At 44.5% G+C, this 26,199-nt stretch overlaps 1 protein-coding gene across 1 annotated transcript in view; it reads left to right on the forward strand.

Moving 5' to 3' along the window:
* Positions 1–26,199, forward strand: part of SLC9A2 (solute carrier family 9 member A2) — a 90,738-nt gene that overhangs the window by 52,717 nt on the left and 11,822 nt on the right. Inside the window, exons 4-8 of the mRNA XM_024116600.3 lie at positions 7,480–7,697; positions 8,143–8,345; positions 16,558–16,647; positions 17,334–17,404; positions 23,812–23,973. Of these exons, the coding sequence (XP_023972368.1) occupies positions 7,480–7,697; positions 8,143–8,345; positions 16,558–16,647; positions 17,334–17,404; positions 23,812–23,973 (744 nt within the window). The remainder of the gene's footprint in view (positions 1–7,479; positions 7,698–8,142; positions 8,346–16,557; positions 16,648–17,333; positions 17,405–23,811; positions 23,974–26,199) is intronic.

Consider the following 26,199-nt stretch of genomic DNA (forward strand, 5'->3'; position numbering starts at 1 on the left):
GGGCCTCCCTCTGCTGCGGCCTCTCCCGTTGCGGAGCACAGGCTCCGGACGCGCAGGCTCAGCGGCCATGGCTCGCGGGCCCAGCCGCTCCGCGGCACGCGGGATCCTCCCGGACCGGGGCGCGAACCCGGTTCCCCTGCATCGGCAGGCGGACGCGCAACCACTGCGCCACCAGGGAAGCCCCCAGAGAAAGCTTTTTAATTGTTCTTCGTCTTTGCTAATGCTTGGCACTGATTAGTAGAGTACGCTGTTACGTTTGGCAGAGTCGTTATGGAGAATATGCAATTGTTATTTGGGCTGTATTTTCCTGCAGCTGAATCCATACTTTTTAAGATCACGCACAGGCATGGAGTAGGCATGAAAGAATTTTGCAACATTCTTTCTGTCAGCTCAGTTCTAATTCTTCACAGTTCAGATTACAGAACAGGTCTAACGTGGGAATCGAAATTAGAGAATTGACCACTCTTCAAAAAAATAGAAGTACTAGTATTTATAAACTGAATTAACCGAGTCATGGCTACACCATATGTAAGTGAACACAGACAAGGTATGTGTATGTTTTATCTTCACAGCCAGAAATCTGCCTTCACCGCCCGCCATCCTTAGGGATGCCGTTCCCTTTGCTTCTACAGGTGCCGACTGCCTAGTGAAGGGCTGTGGATCTCCATTAAGCGAGACTCAGCCAGCATCAGGCGAACATACGCTTGGTACCGCTGCGTGCGGGGAGCCGTGCTACCTGTGGAAGAAGGGTAGCCCCTGCTCTCTCAGAGTGCGGGTTCTGGTGGAAAGGAAGTGAACATCCGTAGAAGTGAACATCGATCGATTCATTGGCTGCCAGGGTGGAGTCGTGGAGTACTATAGAAAAAAGTGTTTGTTGGAATTTTCTATTTAGAAAATAGTCCAGTGACGGATTATCTGCATAGAAAGTCTGTTTCTCCCCGGAAGACCGTTGAGACAGTATTAGCTGGCCTGAATTTTGCTGCATCGAGAGTGATACAGTAATGAAGAAAACCTCAATTGCCGGTGAACGTAAAAACCGCTAATTATAGTGCTTTAGCTTCTCCGTCTCTACATTGGTGATAATCACCCTGCGTTTATGTTGAACCACCATGTGAGGCAAGATAATGACAAAGCAGAGGGCCCCAGTGAGTTCTATATGAACCTTACCTCCACGTGGTCCCACGGAATGGAATCTAACACCTGTCCAAACATAGACCTTTTTTGGGAGGTTATACGGGCCAGGTGCTGCAAGGGACTTTGAAAACCAAACGAAAAACCACTGTGGGAAACAAATTGACTCCAAGCTCTAGGTCTTTCCCCTCCAGATCTGTCCTCCACACGTCCTTCAGAGTTCTCTTTCTAAAATGCAAATCTGTCCGTGACACACCGCCGTTCCAATGAATAATCCATCCTTGGATCCATGCCATCCTCGATTCAAAACACATTAATGAGGTGCCAGGCACTGTGATAAGCACTGATGGCACTTTTCCCCCCATGAAGCTTCCAGTTGGTTTGGGGAGGTAAACATTCATTACAGGGTGGAAGATATAATCTCTCATTTTCCCCACCAGCCTATACAATAGGCTCCTAAGCATAACATGTGAGAGTTATGTCACATGTCATTACCTGGCCCCTAACTTCCGTGTCCTCACCTGTTAACCTTCTCCTCCTCTGTCTCCCCTGCAGCAGAGTCAATTCTGCAGGTCCCTGAATATACCAACCCGTTCATTTCCTTCATGGCTCTGAATGTGTCCTCTTCTCTTTCTGGATCATTTCCCTCTTCTTCCTGCTCGGGGAGCTCTCACTTACCCATGAAGATTCTGCTCAAATGTCCCCTCTTTTGTGGCAGAAGCAATGATTTCCTTTCCTGTGCTCCCAAAGCATCCTTCTCCTTCTCCGTTTCTGGCACTTATCATGCTGTGTTACAGTTACCTTTCCATGACTCTTTCTCCTCTTAGACCACGAACTCTTGAAAGTAGAAGCTGCCTCTTATTTGCTTCCATCTTCCTAGATCCCAGCCCAGAACTTGACCCAGAGTCGATGCTAAGAAGGTATTGGTTGATGTTCAGTTGTTATTCCTGATCATATGAACTAAATTGGAAGATTAGGACAGAGAGACCTACATGGAAAGCGGGGAGAAAGATGATTCAGTGACACGAGCTGACAAAAGTAAGGTCAGACTGGGAATACTGCAGGCCAATAGTTTTATGTTTGAAGGAGCTTTAGAGTTAAGAAATTCAACTAGAGTTTTCTAAAATGTCGCGAGTTATTTTGGTTATTATTTTGGTGTGGATATTATCACGCTAATGTTCAGAATGAGGGCGAGAGGCTGTGGACTTCAGGTGTGAAAGTTTCATGAGTTCTTTTCGGTGGAGAAAGAAACCTTCCCTCTCTGTACGTGCTTCAGTGCTACTGGGATTTGCTATGACGTGACCTCCTACCCAAGGCACTCCTGGCCACGAGCTCCACACCCAGTAACGCTCCAGTCTGCACCGTTCCCCAGCTCTAGAAGCGTCTCATAATTCTTTTAGAAAAATGAAGCAGAGTCAAACTTATGGTGATGGTTAATACTATCAGCTATAGGTGATGATCCAGGAAAGGGGCAGGAAGGTTTTGTTCTTCTCTCTTCTGGGGAGACTGTATTATTGTGTGTACCTCCCTAATTGAAGGGAGACTAACTCATCTGTAGTCTTGTGTACATAGGATGTTACTGAAGGTGAGGTGCTTTGATGTAGGTTAGAGCATCCTACAGCAAAAAAGACCCCTCTTTGCAATGAAACACCTCCTGGCCTTTGCTTGAGAGGCTGTGTGCATTGAGCTGTACATGACAGACCAGAGCGCGACCTTTGAAACATTTGTCCCCAGCCTGTACTGTGCTTCCACGTCATAGACACCCGCATTTCCTGAACAGGGCATTGCCGGGCTCTGGGGCCTCTGGTACCTGCTGAGGGTGTTTTTCCCCCCGGAGGATCGCACCTGTGCTGTTCAGAGGTGGTGTTGGGTTACAGGGAGGTGTCTGGCAGACAGAAGCATCACTCTGGTGTCATGTTAAGGATACAAAGCAATGGAAAATGATCTCGTGAACATTCATGTATAATTCATGTATTTTTTAATTCCTACATCAAAGCTGTAGTTTTCAAAAATTTCTGAATAGAAATTTTTGTTTAATCGCTCAGTTAATGAGCTGAAGGTTACTTTTTGCCTGTACGGTTTATATCTTTCCCAGTGAATGATGTGAACTATTTCAGCTAATGATGTGAATTATTTCCCTCAGAGGGAAATAATTAGCACATACACAAAAGCAACTTTCTTTAGCCTTTTAACAATCACTTTTTGAATGATAAACAAAAAATCCACATCCAAGAGGGACAGAGGAAATAGGGTTGGTATGAGAAATGTAGGGCTTTCAACTCTATAGCTGATGCTTTATTGTTAAAAGTGAAAGTGATTGGAAAAAGCTGGGTGGTACGTACGTCGGTGTTTATCATTCTCCATTTTTGTCTTTACGTTTACATGCCTAGTCAAGCCATTTTAAAGCATCTTTGGCATGGGATAAGAGAATTCAAGAAAGAATGATGGCCCTTATTGGTTTTGTTACAGACTTTCAACTTGGCAACATTTAAGAAGGGTTCATTATCATTAGTGTGTGCTGCTGTGTATGTGTCTTTTCTTCATAAAACATAGTATGATTCAGATTCTTCTGGCTTTTGCCCTCAGTACTTAGTATTGGGCAACTTTTACTTTTTAAAGTCTGATTTAAAAAAATTGAGAAAATATGAAAGATGAAAAAATTGAGAAAATATGAAAGATGAAAATGTTCAGAAATGCCGTAAACGAGTGGTTTGTATTCAGGTGGTGTGATGTCACCTGCCACTCTGGTCCGCAGTGTCTACTGCCCGCCGTGCTGGGGGAGGGTCCAGGCTTTCCTGTCAGGCCAGTGTGACAGAGCTGCCGCTAGCTTCGGTCACGAGGCCCACGGGGGACGTGCCCTTGGTCGTGGCCACCACACAAGGGAGGTGAGGGCCAACAGCACTGTGGCCAGCTGAGCGATGGCCCCCAGAGGTCTAAGTCCCCAGAACCTGGGGATATGTTACCCTGCATGGCAGAGGGGACTTCGCCAATGTGATCAACTTAGGGTCTTGAGATGGGGGGAGAGCAGTGGATTATCCGGGTGGGCTGGATGAAATCACAAGGGTCCTTATGAGAGGAAGGCAGGAGGGTCAGAGTCAGAGGAGATGGGACCAGGCAGGCAGAGGTTGGCATGACGTGGCCACGAGCCACGGGACGTGAGCAGCCTCCAGAAAGTAGAAAAGGCAAGGAACCGATTCTCCCCTAGAGCCTCCTGAAGTAACACGGTCCTGTCGGCACCTTGACGTTAGCCCCAGATCAAGAAGAGAGTGAAAATGATTTTGGACTTATGACCTCTGGAAGTGTAAGGTGATAAACCTGTGTTATTGTTAAGCCACTAAATATTTGCTAATACCACAGCCATAGGAAACCAGTGAAAGAGGCTTGTGCTTGGGAACGGATGCACACGGGCCTGGCAGGGGAGGAGGACCTCACTTTCATCAGGGATAATGGAGCTCACTGAGAGCTCAGGAGGAGCGAGAGTTAGGTCCCTAACAGCGCTGGCCTTGAGTCAGGCCGCCTGGGTTAAAATCCCGGCACCACCATAAATTAGTTGCGTGACCTTGAGGCACTGGACCTCTGTCTGCCTTTGTCCTCTCATCCGTAAAATGGGCACCATGACAGAACTTGCCTCAGAGGCTTGTGAAGAGGTTTACTGACATAACTCATACAAAGCGTTTGCACCGTCCCCGGCGGAGTGGAGGCTCTGTAGACACGGACTCTTATTGGATAAGCCCTCAGCTCTTCACAGGCTCTGCTGTGTGTTTGTGCTGCTGAATTTTACTGGCCCGTTTAATAGGGCTCTCTTTGTTTGGGGAGCCACAGGAATTGTGCATTCCTCACTCATATAAATCTGAAAGAAATACCTGCTCATTCTGCAGGCAGGAACGTTGAGGCTAAATGCACGGTCCTTGGCTTGGTGGGGTCTTTGTTTTGTTTTCATAGGGGGCACAGAATAGATATACGTGCTTTCTGTGGAGGGAACAGGTCGGTTCCTTGCAATGAGATATATTCATGGTTACCTGTTTAGGTCTCAACTCAGAAGGCCCTTAGATTTTCATTCTTCTGCTTATCCTTATGCTTACAGTAGGAAGACTTTGGTAAAACATCAGACATCTCAGGGTAAGGGAGACTAAGTGCAGTGGTTGAAGGGGGTTGGGGGAAAGCTCGTAGGGTCATTGCAGCTCTAGAGCTCTGAGAAGGTGGGAAGCTTCACAGATCACGACCAGCGATTAGCTCATGGCGCAGTGATCACTCAGTGGAAGGCAGGCAGCTCACTCAGATTCTGTCCTGTTTCATTCTACAGCACCCTTGGATAATGATGCCTTTTTGGTAATTTCTAGTAACTGTGTCTCCTTAGATGGAGGCTGGTATGAGCTATCACCCAGCTCATACTAAATTTCCCCCTGTGGGTGGCCTTAGAGTTGGCCAGGGGTACATTCCAGCCAAGAAGACAGCACAGAGCAGGGCCCCTTTGGGAAATTACAGACCATTGAGCATGTGCTGGGTGCTCAATGGAGAGAGGGTCGGCGGTCGGGGGACCTGGAATTGGCACTGAGGGGAGAGTGTGCAGGGCTTCAGGCACCCAACCTGGGAGTCTGGGCTGCATCCTGAGCCCTTCCTTCCCCAGACTGTGCAGAGGTGTGGTATTATAATAGATGTGGTACATATAGACAATGGAATATTACTCAGCCATCAAAAAGAATGAAATAATGCCATTTGCAGCCACGTGAATGGACCTAGAGATTATCATACTGAGTGAAGTCAGACAGAAAAGGACAACTATCGTACGATATCGCTTATATGCAGAATCTGAAAAAAAATGATACAAATGAATTTATTTGCAAAACAGAAACAGACTCAGACTTAGAGAAGGAACTTATGGCTACCAGGGGGGAAAGGTGGGGGAAGGGATAGTTACATACTACTATATTTATTTATTTTTTAATAAATTTATTTATTTATTTTCGGCTGCCTTGGGTCTCCGTTGCTGCGCGTGGGCTTTCTCTAGTTGCAGCGAGTGGGCGCTACTCTTCGTTGCGGTGCGCAGGCTTCTCATTGCGGTGGCTTCTCCTGTTGCGGAGCACGGGCTCTAGGCGCACAGGCTTCAGTAGTTGTGGCACGTGGGCTCAGTAGTTGCGGCTTGTGGGCTCTAGAGCGCAGGCTCAGTAGTTGTGGTGCACGGGCTTAGCTGCTCCACGGCACGTGGGATCTTCCCGGACCAGGGCTCGAACCCGTGTCCCCTGCATTGACAGGCGGATTCTTAACCACTGCACCACCAGGGAAGCTCACACACTACTATATTTAAAATAGATAACCAACAAGGACCTACTGTATAGCACAGGGAACTCTGCTCAGTATTCTGTAACAACCTAAATGGGAAGAGAATTTGAAAAAGAATAGATACATATATACGTATAACTGAATCACTTTTGCTCTTTGACATGGGTTCACTGCTGAGCTGCGTGTCCCTTGAAACGATGGGAGGGGTGACTACACATTTAATATGGGGAGGCGGAGAGCTGTGGTAGGAGGGCGTGGGTCTGGGTCAAGATCCTGACTTTGCAAGTTAATCAACCCCTTCAAGTACACCTGAAACTAACACAACATTGTTAATCAACTATGTTCCAATATAAAATAAAAGTTAAAAAAAAATAGATGTCAAGGGAAAGGGACATGAAGACCTCGGTGGTCCCAGAGTTTTGGAAGTGCTGGGAAAACAAGCAAAACCGTTTCTTTCCACTAGGAATTTTCAGAGCCTATGAATACGTTTTGAATTTCCCAGAAGTGGATATCGTAGATAAGTAGAAATGAGACCCGGAACTAAGGCATCGGGGTAAAAAAGAGTGGGTGGGTCCAAGAGATCCAGGATGAGGGTTAGAAAACCATTGGTGACCAGTAAGATGGTGAGGGGGACAGCAAGGAGATGCAGAGAGAATTCCAATGTGACCATAGTTTCAAGCTTAGGATTTTAAGCGGTAGCTTAGCATTTGGGGCCCTAGAGGAATAGGGAAGATGGAACTGGCTTTATAGGAAGAGAATGGGTTTTGAATGTATTATGGACTTGTTTATCTGTACCTGTGATGCTGGCAGTATAGCTGATGATACCAGCGTCCACATCCCCAGGCTAGAAGGCTGTGTAGAGCCGGGCAGTTGGAGCCGTGGGTATCGATGAAGACCTCCAGAGACGGTAGGGTTTCCAAGGATGCAAATCACATTCACTTACAAAAATCAGTCCGTGGTGCTGTAGTCGCGGCTGGAAGGGTGGAGCCACCGTTTAGCGAAGTGCTGACTCATGTTCCGATTAGGACCCTTGTCCTGTGTAAATTGAGGCTGCCTCTCTCCTTGTAGAATCACAGCCTGTGCAATGACCATGAATAAGTACGTGGAAGAAAACGTGTCCCAGAAATCCTACACGACCATCAAGTATTTCATGAAGATGCTGAGCAGCGTCAGTGAGACCCTGATCTTCATCTTCATGGGCGTGTCCACCGTCGGGAAGAACCACGAGTGGAACTGGGCCTTCGTCTGCTTCACCCTGGCCTTCTGCCTGATCTGGAGGGCGCTGGGTAACGAGCACGTGCCTCCTGCGTGAGCGCTGGGGGTCGCGCGTGGAGAGATGGGCGCTTCCCCCGGCCCCTCCCCTCTGTGGCTGCTGCTGCTTCTTCTCTTCGTCTTGGGTCCTTGTCTTTCTTATCTCCGGCCTCCACCCCCTCACTCTCCACGGCCTCTCCCTTCTCCTCTTTCTCCTCCTCTCCCCCCATCCTGACCTACTCTTTCCTCCCCGGAGTATCGTCGTGCGTTTGCTTTAAGTGGAATTAACCTCTCTCGGCGTCTCTGATTCCAAGAGCCCCGTGATGCGAGCCAGGAGGTGGAATGCGGGCAGGATGGTAGGAAAGGGACCTGTTCTGAAATACTCTGCCCCCCGAAACGGAAGCCCAGAAAATGCGTCTTCACGTTCCTGTGTCCTGGCCTCACACAGTCTGTTTCCTTTGGTTTTGTGTCTCTTCTCAGGTGTCTTTGTCCTGACTCAGGCCATTAACTGGTTCCGGACCATCCCGCTGACCTTCAAGGACCAGTTCATCATTGCCTACGGTGGGCTCCGCGGGGCCATCTGCTTCGCGCTGGTGTTCCTCCTTCCTGCCGCCGTGTTTCCCCGGAAAAAGCTGTTCATCACGGCGGCAATAGTGGTCATATTTTTCACTGTCTTCATCCTGGTGAGTAGAGCTCAGTCTCCCGGCAGAGTCTCTCCCTTTATCGGGAGGAAACAAGGTCACTCAGATGATCACCGTGAACTCCTTTTACAAGATGCCAAGGTGCCTTGAGGCTTAGGTGGTTAGGACATGAGGGAAAACGGTGTTTCCTCACGTCACTGGATTGTGCAGGGGCCTGAGCGAGTCCAATCTGGTCACTTGGCTGACACAGAAGGATTACTGTTTAAGGAAACTCAGCTGTGTGAGCTGAGCTGTGCCTCCTGGAAATGTATGAGCCGCGCTTGCTAATCTTCGGCATTTGTCTTCCTCTCTGACCTAGTAAGTGTGCTCGTTAAATGCTGGCTGTGCGAGGACCTCCCAGCCGCTCTTTGACATGGGTTCACTGCTGAGCTGCGCGTCCCTGGAAACGATGGCAGGGGTGACTACACATTTAATATGGGGAGGCGGAGAGCTGTGGTAGGAGGGCGTGGGTCTGGGTCAAGATCCCGACTTTGCAAGTTAATCAACCCCTTCAAGTTAATTATCCAGCCCTTAGGAGATTCTCTTTTTGCGGATAGTCATTTAGAAGTTACGTCCGGGGCTCCTCTGTGTACCAGACAGTGCTCTGGGTGCTTAGGATCCAAGAGTGAACAAAACCCAGAAATATCCCCGACCCTGCAAAGCTTCCATTCCACTGAAAGTAAACGGAGTAAGTGAGGGAATTAGAGTCTGTGAGAGGGTGAGAGACGCTGGACAGTAGGAAGCTGTAGGGCTCAGGCCTGGTGAGGGTGGAGTAGTGTTACGGTTCTGGAGGGAATAGTCGTGGAAGGCAACGGTGAAAAACATACTTGAGTAAAGCTTTGCAGGGGGGAAAAGGATTAGCTGAGCCGAAGAACATTGCAGGCAAGTGGGACTAAAGGCAAAGGTCCGGAGGCGGTGTGTATGTAGCCCACGGGGCCGCTGGAGGGCAGTGTGGTTTAGGGGAGAGGAGGTGAGGGAGAGTCCGGAGTCCTAGGTCATGTGGGACTGGCGGGGGCAGCGGGGGCCGTCGGGCCAGTGTCAGGACGTTGGCTCCTGTCCAGGTGAAACGGAAGCATCCAAGTTTGGCGCAGAAGCGTGATGTGTTTTACTTGGTACAAGGAGCCCCTGGCCGCTGTGAGAAGAGGCTGTTAAGAGGAAAGGGTACGAGTGGGAAAGGCAGTGTGGGACCCAGCGCAGTGGTCAGGCGAGACGGCGAGAAGGGGCAGAGGCTGGTGAGTGATGGAGGCTGGGGGTGAGCCCGGGACCCCGACTCCAGAGGCAAGCTCAGGACTGCGGGGCGCTCTGCTGACCACCCCCCCGAGAGAGAAGACAGTATTACCCGGTTACGGTTAGGGAAAGTTCCAGTTAGAGGGACAGATAACTGGTTTGGTTCAGACATCCCAGGTTGGTTTGAGTTTCTCAACGCAGGGAGACGGCGCCCCAGGGGTGGAGAGGAGAAGCAGACTCCCTGCCTTCACCTTTTCACTGCGTGTTTGCAGGAACCTTCGAACAAGCATCCAGTTAGCTAGTCTCACACGTCTGAGGCAGCGTCGTGAAGGGAATCCATTTTTTTTAACTTTTCGTTTTATGCTGGAGTAGAGTCGATTAACAATGTTGTGTCCGTTTCAGTTGTGCAGCAAAGTCATTCGGTTCTACATATACAGATATTCCTTATTTTTTTCAACCCAGTTTTTTTTTTATTGTGGTGAAATACACATAACATAAAACTTACCATTGTAACAGTTTTAAAGGGTACAATTCATTGCCATTAAATACATTTACTGTGTTGCGCAACCATCGTGACCCTCTGACTCCAGAACTTTTTCATATAACCCCAAATGAAAATCCCATACCCATCAGGCAGTCCCTCTCCTCCCTTCCCTTCGCCCGACCCCTGGCAGCCACTGATGGATGTGCTTGCTCATTTGCCTGTTCTTCCTTTTTTGACATTTTAGAAACTTTATTAAGGAAAATTTTCAAACATACGTTAAGTGTAAAGAGGATAGTATAACAAATGCCCCGCGTTAATGACACAAATTGTTTTTCAAACTCTGCTCAATATTATGTAAAAACCCAAATGGGAAAGAATTTGAAAAGAAAGTGAATCTATTTTGCCTTGAGCGCTTTAATGTCTCAGGAGCAGCCTAGGGCGGCGTGCTTGAGGGGGGACAAGTCAGGCCTGGGAGTCACTCTCCGCCTCTTCCCAAGCCAGCTGCCCTGTCCTAACGCCCCACAGAAAGCCCTGCCCAGCCCGAGTCAATGCTCTGGACTCTTCTCCAGGCTCTCAGAAATCAAGGTGTCACATCTGAGTATCAAATACAAAAACAGAACCATGTCAGTCTAGAGCACCTAAGAACCAGGTCGTTTGGAGATGAGTCTATCGGCCGTTACGTCGACACAAATACCCATAGTGTAAAACCAGCCCCGTACCCCCAACCCCATGGGTCTATGCCTTGTAAAGTGAGATTAAAAAAAGACTGAATAAAACGATGTAATTCCAGAGAGGACACTCAAAACGCAAGCTCAGGTCGTTTAGTCATTAGATTCGACAGACATAGCATTGCACTTCTGCATTCAGAACAGACATCACATAGGAAAAAGAAAAATCTTACAATAAGTGTATATTGTTGTTCATTGAATGTGTGCGTACAGGTGGTTAATATAAGGTGTCATTTTTACACGCTTCGTATTTTGGCTTTTTGGAATCGTAACTCAGGCATAAGGTCTAAGGGAAGGTTTGATTCTCCATGTTAAAGGACTACACACCCACTTTGGATGAACACAGTGTACCTCAGTAGTTAACATTGATTAAGAAAGTTTTTAATGTGACAGATTAAAAAGAGTAGTGGCGACAAACAAAATAGTTGTGTTGGCTCTGTTTGGTATTGTAAACGTATCAAGTAAACCCTTCAGTGATGGAGATGTTTTGGGGGTCAATATTCGGCACCTGCAAGCGTGCCCCGTGGACAGTCTTCTGCTCTGATTAGGTTTCAGGATGACCCTGCGACACGCACTGTGACGCCCGCGGGAAGAGGAATCGTGTGGTCCCACGCCTCCTGCTCCCTTCCCTTCGCCGTTGTCTGTCCCGTCCCCTCTCTGTGTGCAAAGACTGGAGACTAACGGCTATCACTTGGGTCCTTGACCTGACCTCTGTCCCTCCCATTTTCTATCCCCCACTGGTCTTTAGGAGACGATGAACACACACGTGCACAAACACACAAATACACACACGCTGCCTTCAGAAAGGTTCTTTTTTCCAGAATACGTCCATTATTAGGGGACGCAGGGAAAGGAGCCTGGGAGGAGAGACTTAGTGGGTTCCAAATGTAGTAGAAATAACTAATTGTCATCCATGCATACAATTTTGCCTTCTGATTAATAGCGATGCATTCTCCTCCAAATGACAACTTTTATGTTGATGGACCTATCATTAAACATTAAAATGCCTTTCCCTCTTGTTTTAGTATTTCTTGTAGGAAATATTTTAATACTTCCATCCTGATACTCTCGAGTTAGCACCATCTTCTAAAGCAGAATTTCCTGTGACGCGTGGCGTATTATTTGATACTAAGATTTATAATGAGAATTTTAACGTTCCCTCAATCCCGTTGATAATTAGAGAAAGTAGCCTCTTGATGAAGCCATTAACATCTTCCGGGAAAACAGTCTTGCTTGGAGAATAGTGAATGAGTAAACGATTCTGATTCCTTGGACGTGTACGTTCATTTTCATATAAATAAGATTGGTAATGATATAGAAAATATAAGCTATCTCTCTTGTTTTAAAATAATATTCAAGATTGAGGCAGGGTAGAATCCAGCAGTGGAAAGCACAGACATTGGAGTAGGCTGTTCTGGCCCAGCTCTTAATAGGATCTGTGAGCCTCGGTTTGCTTTGCTATAAGATCTGAATCATGGTACCTCCCTCCCAGGCAGTAGAGAGGAAGTATGTATGTAAACACAATACCTGATGCAAGGTTGTAACCTGATGATTTGCTCTGTTTGCATTATAACATTAAGTAAAATGATAATAGGAGAAAGAAAAACTGAATTCCTTTCAATGTATTTCAGAGCCCAATAATTGTTATTCAGTTCGTCCCTATAATTATAGGGCAGATCCTCACAATTCTGGAAATTCATTGAGTAGTTAAGGAGAAGTCCATCAAGGAGCACGGTTGACTGGATTTCCAAGGGCGGAGTCTCTTTTTGCCTCCATCATAGATTAGTGTTGTATCTGCTGTTAAGTCATTGTCCGAAACTGACGTGTCTGCATTTCACCCTACTTGCAAGGTAGCAAGCTCCTCCTTGAATACTTTTATGATTCTCATCCCATTTACCCCATTCTAAAATAAACACTGTGTGTACAACCAGATTTATGATCTCTGTGGTCAAGTTTGGAATGTGAAAAAGCCTTATATAGGATAGCATAGCAATGACAGTCATATTTTTTAATGAATGAAAACAGTTTCTTCAAGTCTTTCTGGAAATTGCCTGTTAAATCAGCAAAGAAATATAAAGCCGTTCTCCACCACCTGCCCTCACGCCCCCTTTGTTTTTTGCAAAATTTAATTGCAAAAAAACAAAAATGAAAGAAATCATTTTTTTCCAAAAGAACAGACCCAGAGATGCTCCTTCTTTTAATCAGGCAGCAGTGCCTTTTTCTTTCTCACTTTACTGGGAGCAGACGTGGGAAGGTAGGCAGTAAAGCAGAGGTGGCGGAGGGAGAAAGTAAAGCTTACCTCGCCGTCATTCTTCCCGGGCTGCTGCGTAACAACAGTTCCCCTCTGCCAGGCCTGACTCTGGGGTGTTGTGTTTATTGCGCTAAAGCCAAATGAATGGGTGAAAATTTAACTTGTGCTTTGCAAATGTGTTTTTCATTGGTTTGATGGAAAACTAAGGGGTTTCTTTATTTTTTAACCCACATGGATGGTAACAAGCTGTTTTCTAACCTTGTCAGGCTGCTCCCCAGGTGACCAGAATGAGGAATTTTGCAATGTGGTAAAATAAGGTGCATTTTCAAAGGTATTCCTTTTTTTTTTTTTTTTTCCTGTGTCCCCCAACCAGAGACCCAGGCTCTTAGAATATAACATCCAGCTTGGGGAACTTAATAGGACATTCGGATGCCATGTACTCTCCCTCCAAAATAGATGGATTGAGGAAGGAACGAACAAAGGGAGGGAGAGAAAGTAAGGCAGAGCCTATCAAATAATTCCATTTGAGCACAGCGTGACAACTGCCAATAATTCTAAGAGAGAATGGGAACTATTAAAAAGGAACTGTTTAAGCAAATACTTCTTTTGGGGGTTGAATTTAATTCAATTAATTTATTTTTTTTATCAGGGTATAGTGGCTTTACAATGTTGTGTTAGTTTCTGCTGTACGATGAAGTGAATCAGCTATGTGTATACATCTATCCCCTCCCTCTTGGACCTCCCGCCTATCCCCCCACCGCACCCACCTAGGTCACCACAGAGCACCGAGCTGAGCTCCCTGCGCTGTACAGCAGGTTCCCACTAGCTAGCTGTTGTACACAGGGTAGTGTATTTATGTCAATCCTAATCTCCCAATTCACCCCGCCCCTCCTTCCCCCCCGACCGTGTCTACATGTCCGTTCTCTATGTCTGTGTCTCTGTTCCTGCCCAGCAAATAGGTTCATCTGTACAAATACGTATTTTTAAATGAGACGTGCCATTGCATCTCATCCATACTTTTATTAATTATAAACTTAATTATGTTGTAGTTTTAGAAACTCGACTTGACCTGGGTGCTGGGCCACACTTGCTTCCTGTAGTAGATCAGTTTTGTTTTATTTATTCTAGGTTATCCGTCTAGTGGAAGAAATCAGCTTAGTGACTGGGGCAGGCCCCGTGTCCCATCTTTACCTTTGTGTCCTATATTTACAAATATAAGGCACTCACTTATTATTAACTGAATGAATACCTGGTAGAGAAAAGCATGTGAAACAACACTTAGTATCCTCAGACCCCATTGTGTCATTTTATAAATAGCACTGACTTTGTTGATTTTTTTTTTTTCCTGGAGCTATTATTAACCTAGAGGCTTCATGGAATCTGAAACTCGGTGAAATCACCCATCACTGTAAACCATATGTTGACACCTATTTTCATTTACATAAGTTAAAAATTACAGAATATGTGTTGATTGGAAAACGGTTATTACCTCCTGTGTTATTTCGAAGTGTCAGACTGAACACGTAGAACACAAGGTGCGTCATGCCAAACGGGCTCAAAATCGTTCGTGTTTTAGAAGGTGAAAGTGAAGCTGAAAAATGCCCAAAGCTGGACTCATGGAACAAAATTAATGACCTCCTTTACAAAATGTGTGTGTGTCACAGTTTACATCGTCAGAAACATTCTTAAAGACGTGCAGAGAGGTGAGCGAGGAATCAGTCGTGTCGGGCAGCTTCTCTCGACACATCCGCCCCTCCCCGTAAATCCAGTAATCCCTCCTGGTCGTGAATTCCTCATATGCCCAGTGGTGGCAGCCATCGACCAGCCAGGCAAGAAACTTGGGGATCTTCCTGGACCCCGCGTTGTCACCCCTCCTCCCTTGGCCTATTTTAGTGCCCGTATCACATAATTTTAAACATCATAGCGATAGTTTGTTTTGGGAGCTGTTAGTTCCCCATCATTCTCCTTTCTCTAAATTTTTCTGGTTCCATTTACTCTTCCAGATTAATTTGGAACATTTTCTCAACTTCTACATATTCACGTTTCTTAAAAATCCTTTGGAATATGTTATCGAAATTGTATTGCACATACATTGAGATAAAATTGCCATCGAAATATTGTTAACTAATCCCACCTAGGAACTGTGTGTGTCTTTTTCAAACTCAAATCTTTTTAATATCCTTTAATTACATTTTACAGTTCTCTTTGTAAAGGCTTTTTGTGCATTTCATGATAGGATTATATACTGTATTATATACTTCTGTAGAGAGTATAAAAGTATGTGTGTGTGTATATATATATATATATTTAGTATCCATATAGTATAATATATAATATAGTAGTCTGTACTAGTATTAAATATATTCTCTCCCGTTTTCTCTCTCACTCTACATGTATGTTTCATTGCTATTGTGTAGGTGTTTATTCGTTTTTTTTTTTAAATTAGTATATGGGATGGATTTGTGTATGTTCTTTTTATGTTTAGTCGCTTTAGTAAACTTTCTTGTTATTTTTAAATGAAAAAAGATTGTTGTCGATTTTTTAGGACAAAAACTAGGTCATCCTTGAGCAACAAAAACCTTGTCACTCTATTTTCAGTATCTATGCGTTCCCCTCTGTCTCTTCCTACTTCATTGACCAGGACAAGCATTTGTGGAACAGCAGGTTGGGAGTATCCTTGTGTTGTTCCTACTTCTAACGGAAGTGCTTTTAATGTTTCATTATTAAGTCAGATGTTCACTAGAGATTTCTGGCAGATATTTTTTATTATATTATGGATTTTTTTCTCTTCCTGGTTTACTAAATAGCTTATGTTTCTCTCCATTTCCCAAGTGCCCTGTGAACATGCCCAAACCCACACTGGGTCCTTTCTCACGGCTGGATCTGTGCTCCTGTTAGGTCTCTGCTAGGTTCTGCTTCCAACGTCTTGTAAGACTCTGATCCAGGGTTCCCTTTCTGCAGAGCCTTCCTTGACCCGTTCCCTGTGTATCTCTCTCATTCCTCCTGGGCCTACTTTGTGACTGGTTTTGTGCATATCCTTCTCCTCATAAGACTATGAAGTCCTTGAGCTGAGGTCCTTAACTATCCATCCCTGTGTCCCAGATGCCCGAGCCGCCGACATGTACGCCATAAAAGCTCAATTAAAATTGTTTAATAGATTAATGAATGAATCATTGAGATGTTTTCTATGAATAGTACAAGTAGGTGATTCCTCTGAACTGGATAATACTTTATTATTTTTTAGAATTACTTTCTTTTTTCTATTTCTTAGAATTACATAGAATTACGTTTTCAACTCCTTGCATCCTGTGCACTGTTTTGCTTCTAGTAGCAGGTTTGGGGACATGGCCCTCTGAAAATATGCCAGCTGGTAGAGAGGAAGAAGAAAAGTAACAAAATGTTACATATGCTGTGTTAAGTCTTGGGGGCAGGGTATCTTTTGTCAGTTATCAAAGTTGAGGAGAATAAAAGTTATTCTTGAATTTGACAAGAAGTTTCCCCTCCCCCCCTTGTTTTTCTGTGCAGGGAATAACTATCCGACCGCTGGTGGAGTTCCTTGATGTTAAGAGGTCCAATAAGAAACAGCAAGCTGTCAGTGAGGAAATCCATTGTCGGGTAGGTGTTCATGTATCCATAGTGTAACAATTTAAATGGTCAAAGGGAGAATTTTTATTGGATTAAGGCAGACTGCTTGACACCATGGTGCTCATTTCCTGAAGAGGTAACTGGCAGAGGGGAGGGGAAGGGCGTGAATTGGGGGTAGAATGAACACAGCCCCATGGAGGCTACACTCCTTCAGGAATACAGGAGTATCACTTCCTTCAACCCGAAATGTTTCTACTGGAAAATTATTACCATATTTCATATTTTCCAAAGTTATGAACAGGCTGTTTTAGTTATTTTTTTAACTTTTTGTTTTATATTGTAGTATATCCGATTAACGACGCGGTGATAGTTTCAGGTGCACAGCAGAGACTCAGCCGTGCATATACATGACGAGAAAAATAATCTATGAATTGCCTGAGATTGATGTGACAAACATCTCATCAATTTGTTCGAAGATGAATTGTTGTTTTATTGTTTATTCAAATAAACAAAAAGCAAAAACTGTCAGGGTCTTTGAAGTTTAAGCTTGATATTGAGAAATTTCTATAATTAGAATTTCTCCAGATAAAATGTTTACAACTATAAGTAGAAATAAGAATTAGAATTTCTGTAAATAGAAATTCCTAATTTTTATAAATAGAAATGGAAATGACTGATTTGAGGTAAAATTAATCAGCCTGCTTTTTCTGTTCTAGTTTTTTGATCACGTGAAGACTGGGATTGAAGATGTTTGCGGACACTGGGGTCACAACTTTTGGAGAGACAAGTAAGAAGGCCTTTTGCCATTATTTTATGACGGGGCTCTGAATCAGTCTGGAAGCAGGACATTTTTTTTTTTTTTTTTTGAACAGGAGAATCAATTCAACAAATATTTATTGAACACTTACTCAGTGCAAGGCATGGTCTGTATATTATAAAGAAAAATGGTATGGCCTTGAGGTGGTGGAAAAAATAAAAACATGGTTCAACCAATTTGTAAATGCCTGGGACAGTACAGGAAGCAAGGAAGGCTCCCTAGGAAGCAGGGCATATTGACTTGTGTTATTTTTCAGAGTTTCAGATCTTTCCTGTTGTGCCATAGTATGTCCTTTAAGGTAAAGTTCAGCTGTAATAGAGACCTGGAACAATAGTAGCTTTAACAAGATAGAAGCTTATTTCTCTCTTATGTAAATATCAGGTAGGCAATGTACCTTTAATAGATGAGCTACACTCCACAGATTCCTCAGGGTTCCAGAACCCTTCCAGTCTAGTTGATTCCACCAAGAACCTCCATTTTCAAGGTTGCCTCTTAGACCAAAATGGCTGCTGCAGCATTAGCCATCGTGTACACATTCCAGGAATAAAGTCAATGAAGAGACAAAGAATATGTACTAGCTTCCTCCTAACCAAAGTTGTCAGAAATTCCACACAATTCTTCCAGTTGAATCGCATGGCCTGGCCTTGTATGACCCGGACTAATTATATGGGCGGCCGAGGAATGCAGCCTGTTCGGTTAAAAACTGGGGACTCCATTATTATTTGTTCTCCCGTACATGTTGAGGGGCTTTGTCAAATGCAGAACTCCAGAGCACCTGAGGAGATACATAGACTTGCCAAAATAACAAATATTTTTAAAGCTACACTTCTCTGGAAGATTATGTGCAGTTACATAGACGTGTATCTCTCTCTATTTACATATGTGTGTATATGTGTGATAATTAAGATTCAGTGCCTCTCTTCAAGGATCTCATAGTTGAAATACAAGAGGTAGACAGGCCAGGCAGAATTAGGTGCACACTTTACTATATTCTGAAAAACAGACTTACGGGATCAAGGAGTAAGGATTGATTCTGACAGCAGGGTTAGGGCCAGTGGGGTGCAGGAGGAGCCAGCTCACATGGGCTGGTGGGAGCCGACTGTGTGTATCTCCTCCCTGATCTAAGTTCAGTGCCATCTACATTGGTGACTTGAATCAGCCATGGTGAGAGTGTGCCAGGTGACTGATAAATGCTACAAATCAGGGCCTCTTTTCTCAGGAAGAAATTTCTTAACAGTCACGGCACATCACCGGCTGGGAAAGCCTTTTGAGGGCGTGCATTTCAGCTGGTCCCTGAAGAGAGACGGACGGGCTCCAAACTGTACTTGGTGGATCCTTGTCTCCCTCTTGTGTTTTCTTTTCTAACTTGCTAACAGATTTTCCCCACTGCTGAAGTTGACCAACCTACCAATTTATGTAATTGAACATAAGTGCATTTTTGAGTGCTTTACTGTTTGCTCAGATGTTCTGACATGATACTGGAGTACGTGAAAAGTGCAAGCCATAGACTTGGGCCTTTAAAATTTTGCAATACAATAAAGGCAACCAAACAGTCACACAGCAAACAGGGGTGTGTGTGTGTGTGTGTGTGTGTGTGTGTGTGTGTGTGTGTGTGTGTGTGAGACATTGGTAAGTAATGAGTTGCAGAGACTGTAAGTGATAGCACAACCTTTACAAGCCTGACCACATTGTTTACTAATGTAGAAAGGCCCCTTGGATCTAGCCTGACTTCATAACTAAAGGAAAAATATTTTGTTTGTATGGACAGAGGACCCAGTTAGCCAGATGGGGGCACACAGTAATAAAATAAAGCAAACTAAAATCTCCATTGCAAAAGTATGAAACAAAAGGCCATTTATCTTGGGCAGTATTCGCTTTTTGGGGAGGCAGGAGGTGAAGCAGAGAACCCTAGCTGTCTGCCTCGTAACTCTCAATGTTACCCTGTTTTACGTCCCTGGGACTTTCCTTGTCTCCGCCAAGCCTGTGATACAGGCTTTTCTGCCTCTTGTTCTCCCTTGTTTTCACAGACAAGCCTTTATCCACCTTCCGTCTCCCTTTCAACCCAACCACTTTTCTTTCTCTCGCATCCTGTCCATCCTTTCCTGAAGTGGTGAGTGAGCGTGGTAACCCAGAACAGTTTGTTCTTTTCCTGAGGGAAGACGGGACTAAGGATTTATCCCACTCCTTCTGCCTCTACAGGGGGAAACCGAGACGTGGTGTAAGATCAGGTCCCCAGGCCTTGGGGCGGTGGTGGCTGATGGAAGAGGTGAATGCTGTGATCGTGTGGTTTGGTCTGGGACTCAGGTGAAGGACTGAATGTCAGAGAAAGTCTGGCTCTATCCTGTGTTCCCGGCAGAGACACTTTGTATGTAAGTCTGTTCCAGGCAGACGCCTACAGGCACTGGTCTAACTGGACTATGAACACTGGGTTGGCCAAAAAGTTTGTGTTTTTCCATGTGGAAATCCCCGAACGAACCTTTTGGCCAACCCAGTGCTAAACGTCTGAAAGGTAATATTGTTACATGCCTGACATTTTTCTCTGCAGGGTGCGTACTTTATTCAGTAATTTTATAGACCCTTCCATATTTCCATGCATGAAGTTTTCCAGGTAAATTTCAAATAATTTCCTGGATTGTCAATCACGCTGTACGTAGCAAGTGGAGAAGAGAAGTTACTATGGAGGGATTCGGTGCTGGCAGAGGCCATTTTAAAAGTCAGTTCTCCGATCTCATCTGTGGTCTGTACCTCACTGTTGCCGTTACTAAAAATGGCATAAAAAACAAGTGATTGTTTTAGGTGTGTTGGGTATCTTTCCCTTTCCTCTGAGATCCTTTTATTGTGGATTTTTAATGGTTCTGCCAGAGAATTCTTGAGTCATTTGATCCTTTGAGAATGAAATGAAAGGGTCATGCAGTAGGGAAGTTTCTCACATTTGGCAAAAGTTGTCCAATGATAATGAAAGAAGCCGCCTATGTGTAGCTTGGCACACATGAAAGGTATGGAAATGAAGCAAAGAAAGAAAGTGTACTGGGCTTCCCTGGTGGCGCACTGGTTAAGAATCCGCCTGCCAAGGCAGGGGACATGGATTCAAGCCCTGGTCCGGGAAGATCCCACGTGCCGCGGAGCAACTAAGCCCGTGCGCCACAGCTACTGAGCCCGCGCTCTAGAGCCCGCGAGCCACAACTACCGAAGCCTGCGCGCCTAGAGCCCGGGCTCCGCAACAAGAGAAGCCACCGCGATGAGAAGCCCGCGCACCGCAACGAAGAGCGGCCCCCGCTCGCCGCGACTAGAGAAAAGCCCATTGTGCGGCAACAAAGACCCAAGGCAGCCAAAAATAAATAAATAAAATAAATAAATTAAAAACAAAAAAAAAAGAAAGTGCACAATTCCTGCACTACACAGATCAGATGTCATTGTCTTTAATGTTTATTCTTCTTTTTGTGGATCTCTAGTGAAAAGCTAAAACAATAATACTAATGATAATAATAATAATAATAATAATAAACGTTTAAAAAGATGTTGTGTTGTTGCCAGATGTCCTGGTTCAGTGAGCTTCACATGAAATTCAAAATAAACTCAGAAAAAAGTAGACCCAGTGTTTCGTGCAGTGGCCAGTCAATAGCAAAGCCCTTTCAGGATGAATCTGTAATTATTCTTAGCCCTCCAGTGTTTGGAACAAAGGGCTATAGCACCAAGAATGTGGGTTCACATTGCTTCCTTCCATAGCACAGGTGTGCCTGGAAACCTCTTTGGGCTTATGGGGATCTCACTCAGATACATTAATTTTTTTCTCAACAAATACTTACTGCGCGCTGATTCACTTGAATATTGGCATAACAGTTACGTAACAAACCAACCCGATACTCAGCTGCTCAAAGGAACAGTTTACTTGTTATTAAAGTACTTGAGTCAGGAGGCTGAGAGTCAGCTGATCTGGGCTGGGCTGGGCTGGGCTGATCTGGCCTGGTCTGCTCCTGCTTCAGAGGGTTGGCCAGTCATCAGCTGATCCCGGCTGGCCTTTTCTGGTGTAGGTGGAGTGACCTAGCTCTGCTTCATGCGACATCCACCTTTGTCCTGGGGCTAAGGAGTCACTCTACGTACACATCCTCCTCATGGCGATGTGGCAGCACAAGAAGTGAGCGTCAATGAACAAGCCCGTTAATAGCCTCTGCTCTCATCATTGTGTCTGCTAACAGCCCGTTGACCAAAGCAGGTGACGTTATTGAGCTCAGTGGCAGGGAGCTGGACAGAGCAGGGCACCTCGGCCACGGTGGAAGGACATTGCCAAGTAACTTGATATGTTACAGGGTGTGGATCCAGGGAGGAATTGGGACCAGATGATCCAGTCTGCCTACGTGCTTACGGCGTACCTGGCACTCTTCTAGGCACTGGTGAGACAGGAAAACAAACAAAACAAAAAACTGCCCATATGGATCACTCTAGTGCTGGGAGACAGAAAATAAAATAAATAAGTACATTATATAGCCTGTTAGAAAGTGATGACTGCTATGGAGAAAAACATGTCTGGGAAGTAGACTAGGGAGTTCTGGGAATGCAATTCTAATGGGATGGATAGGAAAGGCTCTTTTGAGAAAACGACTTTCAAGGAAAGCCTTAAAGAAGGTCTGTGAACGAGCCCTGCAAGTGTGCGGGGAAGAGTGTTCCTAGTAGAAGGAATCGTAAGTATCGGGGCCTGGAGGCGGTAGCAGAGCTGGCACATTTCGAGCACAGGAACGACCTCAGAGAGGCTGGACCTGAGTTAGAGGAGCACAGCACTGAGAGGGGCAGGTCCAGATGGTGCAGGGCCTCCAGGTCATTGTACTTTTACTCAAGTCAGGAGTTGCGTGGTTTGACTTATACATTTTAACAGGATCACTCCGGCTTGTGTCGAGACTAGACCACAGGAACACAGTGGTGGAAGCAGGGAGACCAGTTGGGTCCCTGTTGCAGGAACCCATTGAGAGATGGTAATGCGGGACCAGGGTGATGGCAGGAGAAAGGGTGAGAAATGGTTCGATTTTTGTGTGTATTTTAATGGTGGAACCAACAGAAATTGTTGACAGGATGGATGTGGAGTATTACTTTGCTAGAGCTGCTTATAACCAAAGTACCACACGTTGGTGGTTTAAGTAGAAATTTATTTTCTCACAGTTCGGTGGGCTAGAGGTCCAAGAGCAAAGTGGCAGTAGATTTGGTTCCTTCCAAGGCTGTGAGGGAAGGGTCTGCTCCAGGTCTCCTTCCGTGGCTTGTAGTGTCCTTCTTTTTACTGCTTCTTCACACGGTCTTCCCTCTGTACGTGTCTGTGTTCGAATTTCCTCTTACAATACACACACCAGTCATATTAGATCCGGGCCCACTAATGACCTCATTTTAACTTCAGCTAAATACAGTCACATTCTGAGGTCCTGGGGACTAGGACTGTAACGTATGAATTTTTAAGGGGACACGGTTCAGGCCATAACCTGGAACAGGGGAGAAGGAGGAGAATCAGAGATGACAGCAGGGTCTTTCACCTGGTGGAGTTGTCACTCGCTGAGCTGGGGAGGACTTGGGAGAAGATCCTCTGGAGCACGCCAGGTTTGAGACGCCTGTGAGGTGTCCAAGTGGAGACGTTGAGCAGGGAGCTGGACACTCATTTCTGGGGTTTTTGGGAGAGAGGTTGGAGTTGCAGACACAAATTTGGGACGTTGGGGTATCGAGATGCTATTAAAATGCACGAGGCTGGACAAGACAGGAGAGTGAGTGGAGGTGGAGAAGGGGACCAGGACTGAACCCACTCCTACACGAGAGGACAGAAAGAAGGCAAAGAACCAACGCAAGAGGCTGAGAAAGTGGTAGGAGGGAACCCAGGGGAGTGTGGTGTCCTGGGAGACACTGTTGTAAGCAGGAGAGGTCAGGAAAGGTGAGGACTAGGGGTTGACCACGGGATTTATTTCGTGGGGATCACTGATGACCTCAGTATGAGTAGCTTCAGTGGACAGTTAGAGGCAAAAGCCTGACCTGTGGATGTTCAAGAGAGAATCAGAGGAGAGTAACTGGAGAAAGGGAGTATTAACAACATTTCTGAATAATTTTGCTGAAGGGGGAAGCAGAGACATAGGAAATGTAGAAATATCTGCATTTTAATCTATAATTAGTGAATATTAGATATATGTATGTTGTGGCTATATACAGAAATATACTAATATGTGTTCTACAGATACACATATTTTCAGGTATGCACATATAAAAATAAATATAACGATCAGACTAACTAAACACTGCTACTAATTTTCTTCCCTGGGAGTAGTGGAAATGATTTTATTGGTAAAACCAGGTTTTTCTTCTTAATCCGTGGCATGTGAATTAATCGAAGCTTTGCTTTTCTTTATTTCTAGGTTTAAGAAGTTTGATGACAAGTACCTGCGGAGGCTTTTGATTCGGGAGAACCAACCCAAGTCAAGCATTGTGTCTCTATATAAAAAGCTTGAAATAAAACATGCCATTGAGATGGCAGAGACGGGAATGATAAGTACTGTCCCTTCTTTTGCATCTCTGAAGTAAGTCCTGTTTTGCAAATGAAAGTTAGTATTACTAGATATGTCTTTATAGTTTTGTGAAACCAGTAATAACAACCAATTTGACTTATTTCCTAACATGATTCCTTAAGACCTCACAGCAGCACAAGATCCTGCTTAAAACGTGAAAGCCTGGAAGTGTGTCTCTTATGTTATGTCCTGTCACGTCACATCACACCATGTTGTGTTATTGCAGAGTGGACTAGTCAGAAAGTACTTTGTCGTGTTTAGGATGATTATGCCTTTATGATATTTGCTTTGGGCAATTGTGTTCTGAAAGTAAAGCCTCTTTAGCAGGCATTTTGAAATGGAATATTTTAAGGTGTGTTATAATTTGCAATTATAAATATGCATGTAATTACAAAGCTGTTTCCTCATGGATGATTTGCAGAGTCATAGTTTAAGTCTTGGAAAGAACATCAGTGATCATCTCGTGCCGTGGTTCTCAACCCAGGCCGTACATTAGAAATACTGTAGGAGCATTTAAATAACACATATGCCTGGGCACCCTCCCCCCACCAGACCAATAAAATCAGGATCTCTGGTGTTGAGGCCCAGGTATAGGTTTATTTATAAGTATATAATAAGCTTATGGAAGTTTCTAATATGCATCCAGGATTGAGATGCATTGACCTAGTCTGTCTCCCTAATTTTAAAAATGAGGAAATGAAGACCCAGAAGGTAAAGAGACTTAAAAGTCTTACAGCAGACTCTTACAGCAAATCCATAGCAGAACAGTAAATACCGTTAGCAGATTAGCAAACGAGTTTATCAGGTAAGCATCATTCCTCCTCTACACAAAAATGACAGATTACAGGTGCCACTGATTTCTTCTTTCTCTGATGAGCCTGGAGCTCATTTAAGCTAAATGTCACCTAAATCAAAATGCTGTATCTCTGGGAGGGTTGAAATGAGAGAGGCGGCTCCAAATCACACCCATCCATATAAACTATGATTTCTACTAGGACTGTAGTCCCCTATAAAAATTGTGGTGGTTTACACAATCCAGAATAAAAAGAAGGTGGTGGTCAGGATGGCTCAGAAATAAAGGCATTATACTGACTTGGAAATAGTGGTGCTTCAGCACAATGACTGATTTATAGTCCCAGGTCTGCAAATAACTCACTGTGTGACCTTAAGCTGGTCCGTCTGTTTCCCTGATGTTGAGTTTCTTCAAGTAGAAAATGGGGCTAGACTTGATCCTAAAGTTTACTCTAGCTTTACAATTTATGATCTTTCTTATGCACTGTTCCTTTTGTGCTTGCAGCAAGGAATAATTCAACTCTCCAGCTTCTCAAAAGGGAGCCATTGCCTTTGTGGTCAGAGAAGAAGGAAATTGCACTTTTACCTTTGTTCACAGTTCATTTTGAAGCCAGTGGTAGAAGCCAGTAAAGGCAAACGTTTAGGGTTAGGGAAAGTAGGTAACAAAATTAATGCATAGCTACATAGTTGGGTAAATGATTGCCATATTGACCATTCCACCTCTCCTGAAATGTTTTCTTTAGAGGAAGGTAGAAGCAAACAAGGGAGGCAACAGGGAGTCATATTTCTGGCAGTAATGAACTGAGGGCCAGACCAACTGCCTTCGGAGAAAACTAGAGGAAAAAGGACAAAATATGTTTTGCCCCAAATATATTTTAAATATCTGCTTGAAAGCTGGCGAGTACCCTTACAGTGAGGAGTTTCTTGGCCAAGAGTCAAAAAAGAGGGAAGTTCAAGAGGATAGAACTGGTATATGTTGCCGTTTTCTCTCTGGAATACAGAGAATGTATCTGCGACTCTAAAAAGCTAAAACAGAGGTTTTGACAGACTAATTGGTCTTAGAGAATAAAATGGGAATTCAGAACCTACGAAGAAGGAGGAGCATTTGTATGTACTCAGCTATAGGTTTTTCCTTCAAAACCCTACACCTTAACCCTCAAAGGAAAGAAGTCCAGCCTAGAATTATCTCAATTCATGATTGTTTAAATCATCAGAGACTGAGATTGCCTCTATCTCAGCTGCTCAAGAGAAGTAAATTTAAATCTTCTCTGGAGGAAATAATATTGTAAAGAGCGTTAAACTAGCTCCATGATTTTTTTTATATATAATGTCTAGCACTCAATCCAAAATAACCAAGCGTATGAGTAGACAAGGAAATGTGACTGAAAACATTGAGAAAAAGATCAACAAAACAGAGTAATAATAGGCACAAAGGGGATTCAGATA

This window comes from Physeter macrocephalus, chromosome 12 (genome assembly GCF_002837175.3).
Source record: "Physeter macrocephalus isolate SW-GA chromosome 12, ASM283717v5, whole genome shotgun sequence".
Lineage (NCBI taxonomy): Eukaryota > Metazoa > Chordata > Mammalia > Artiodactyla > Physeteridae > Physeter > Physeter macrocephalus.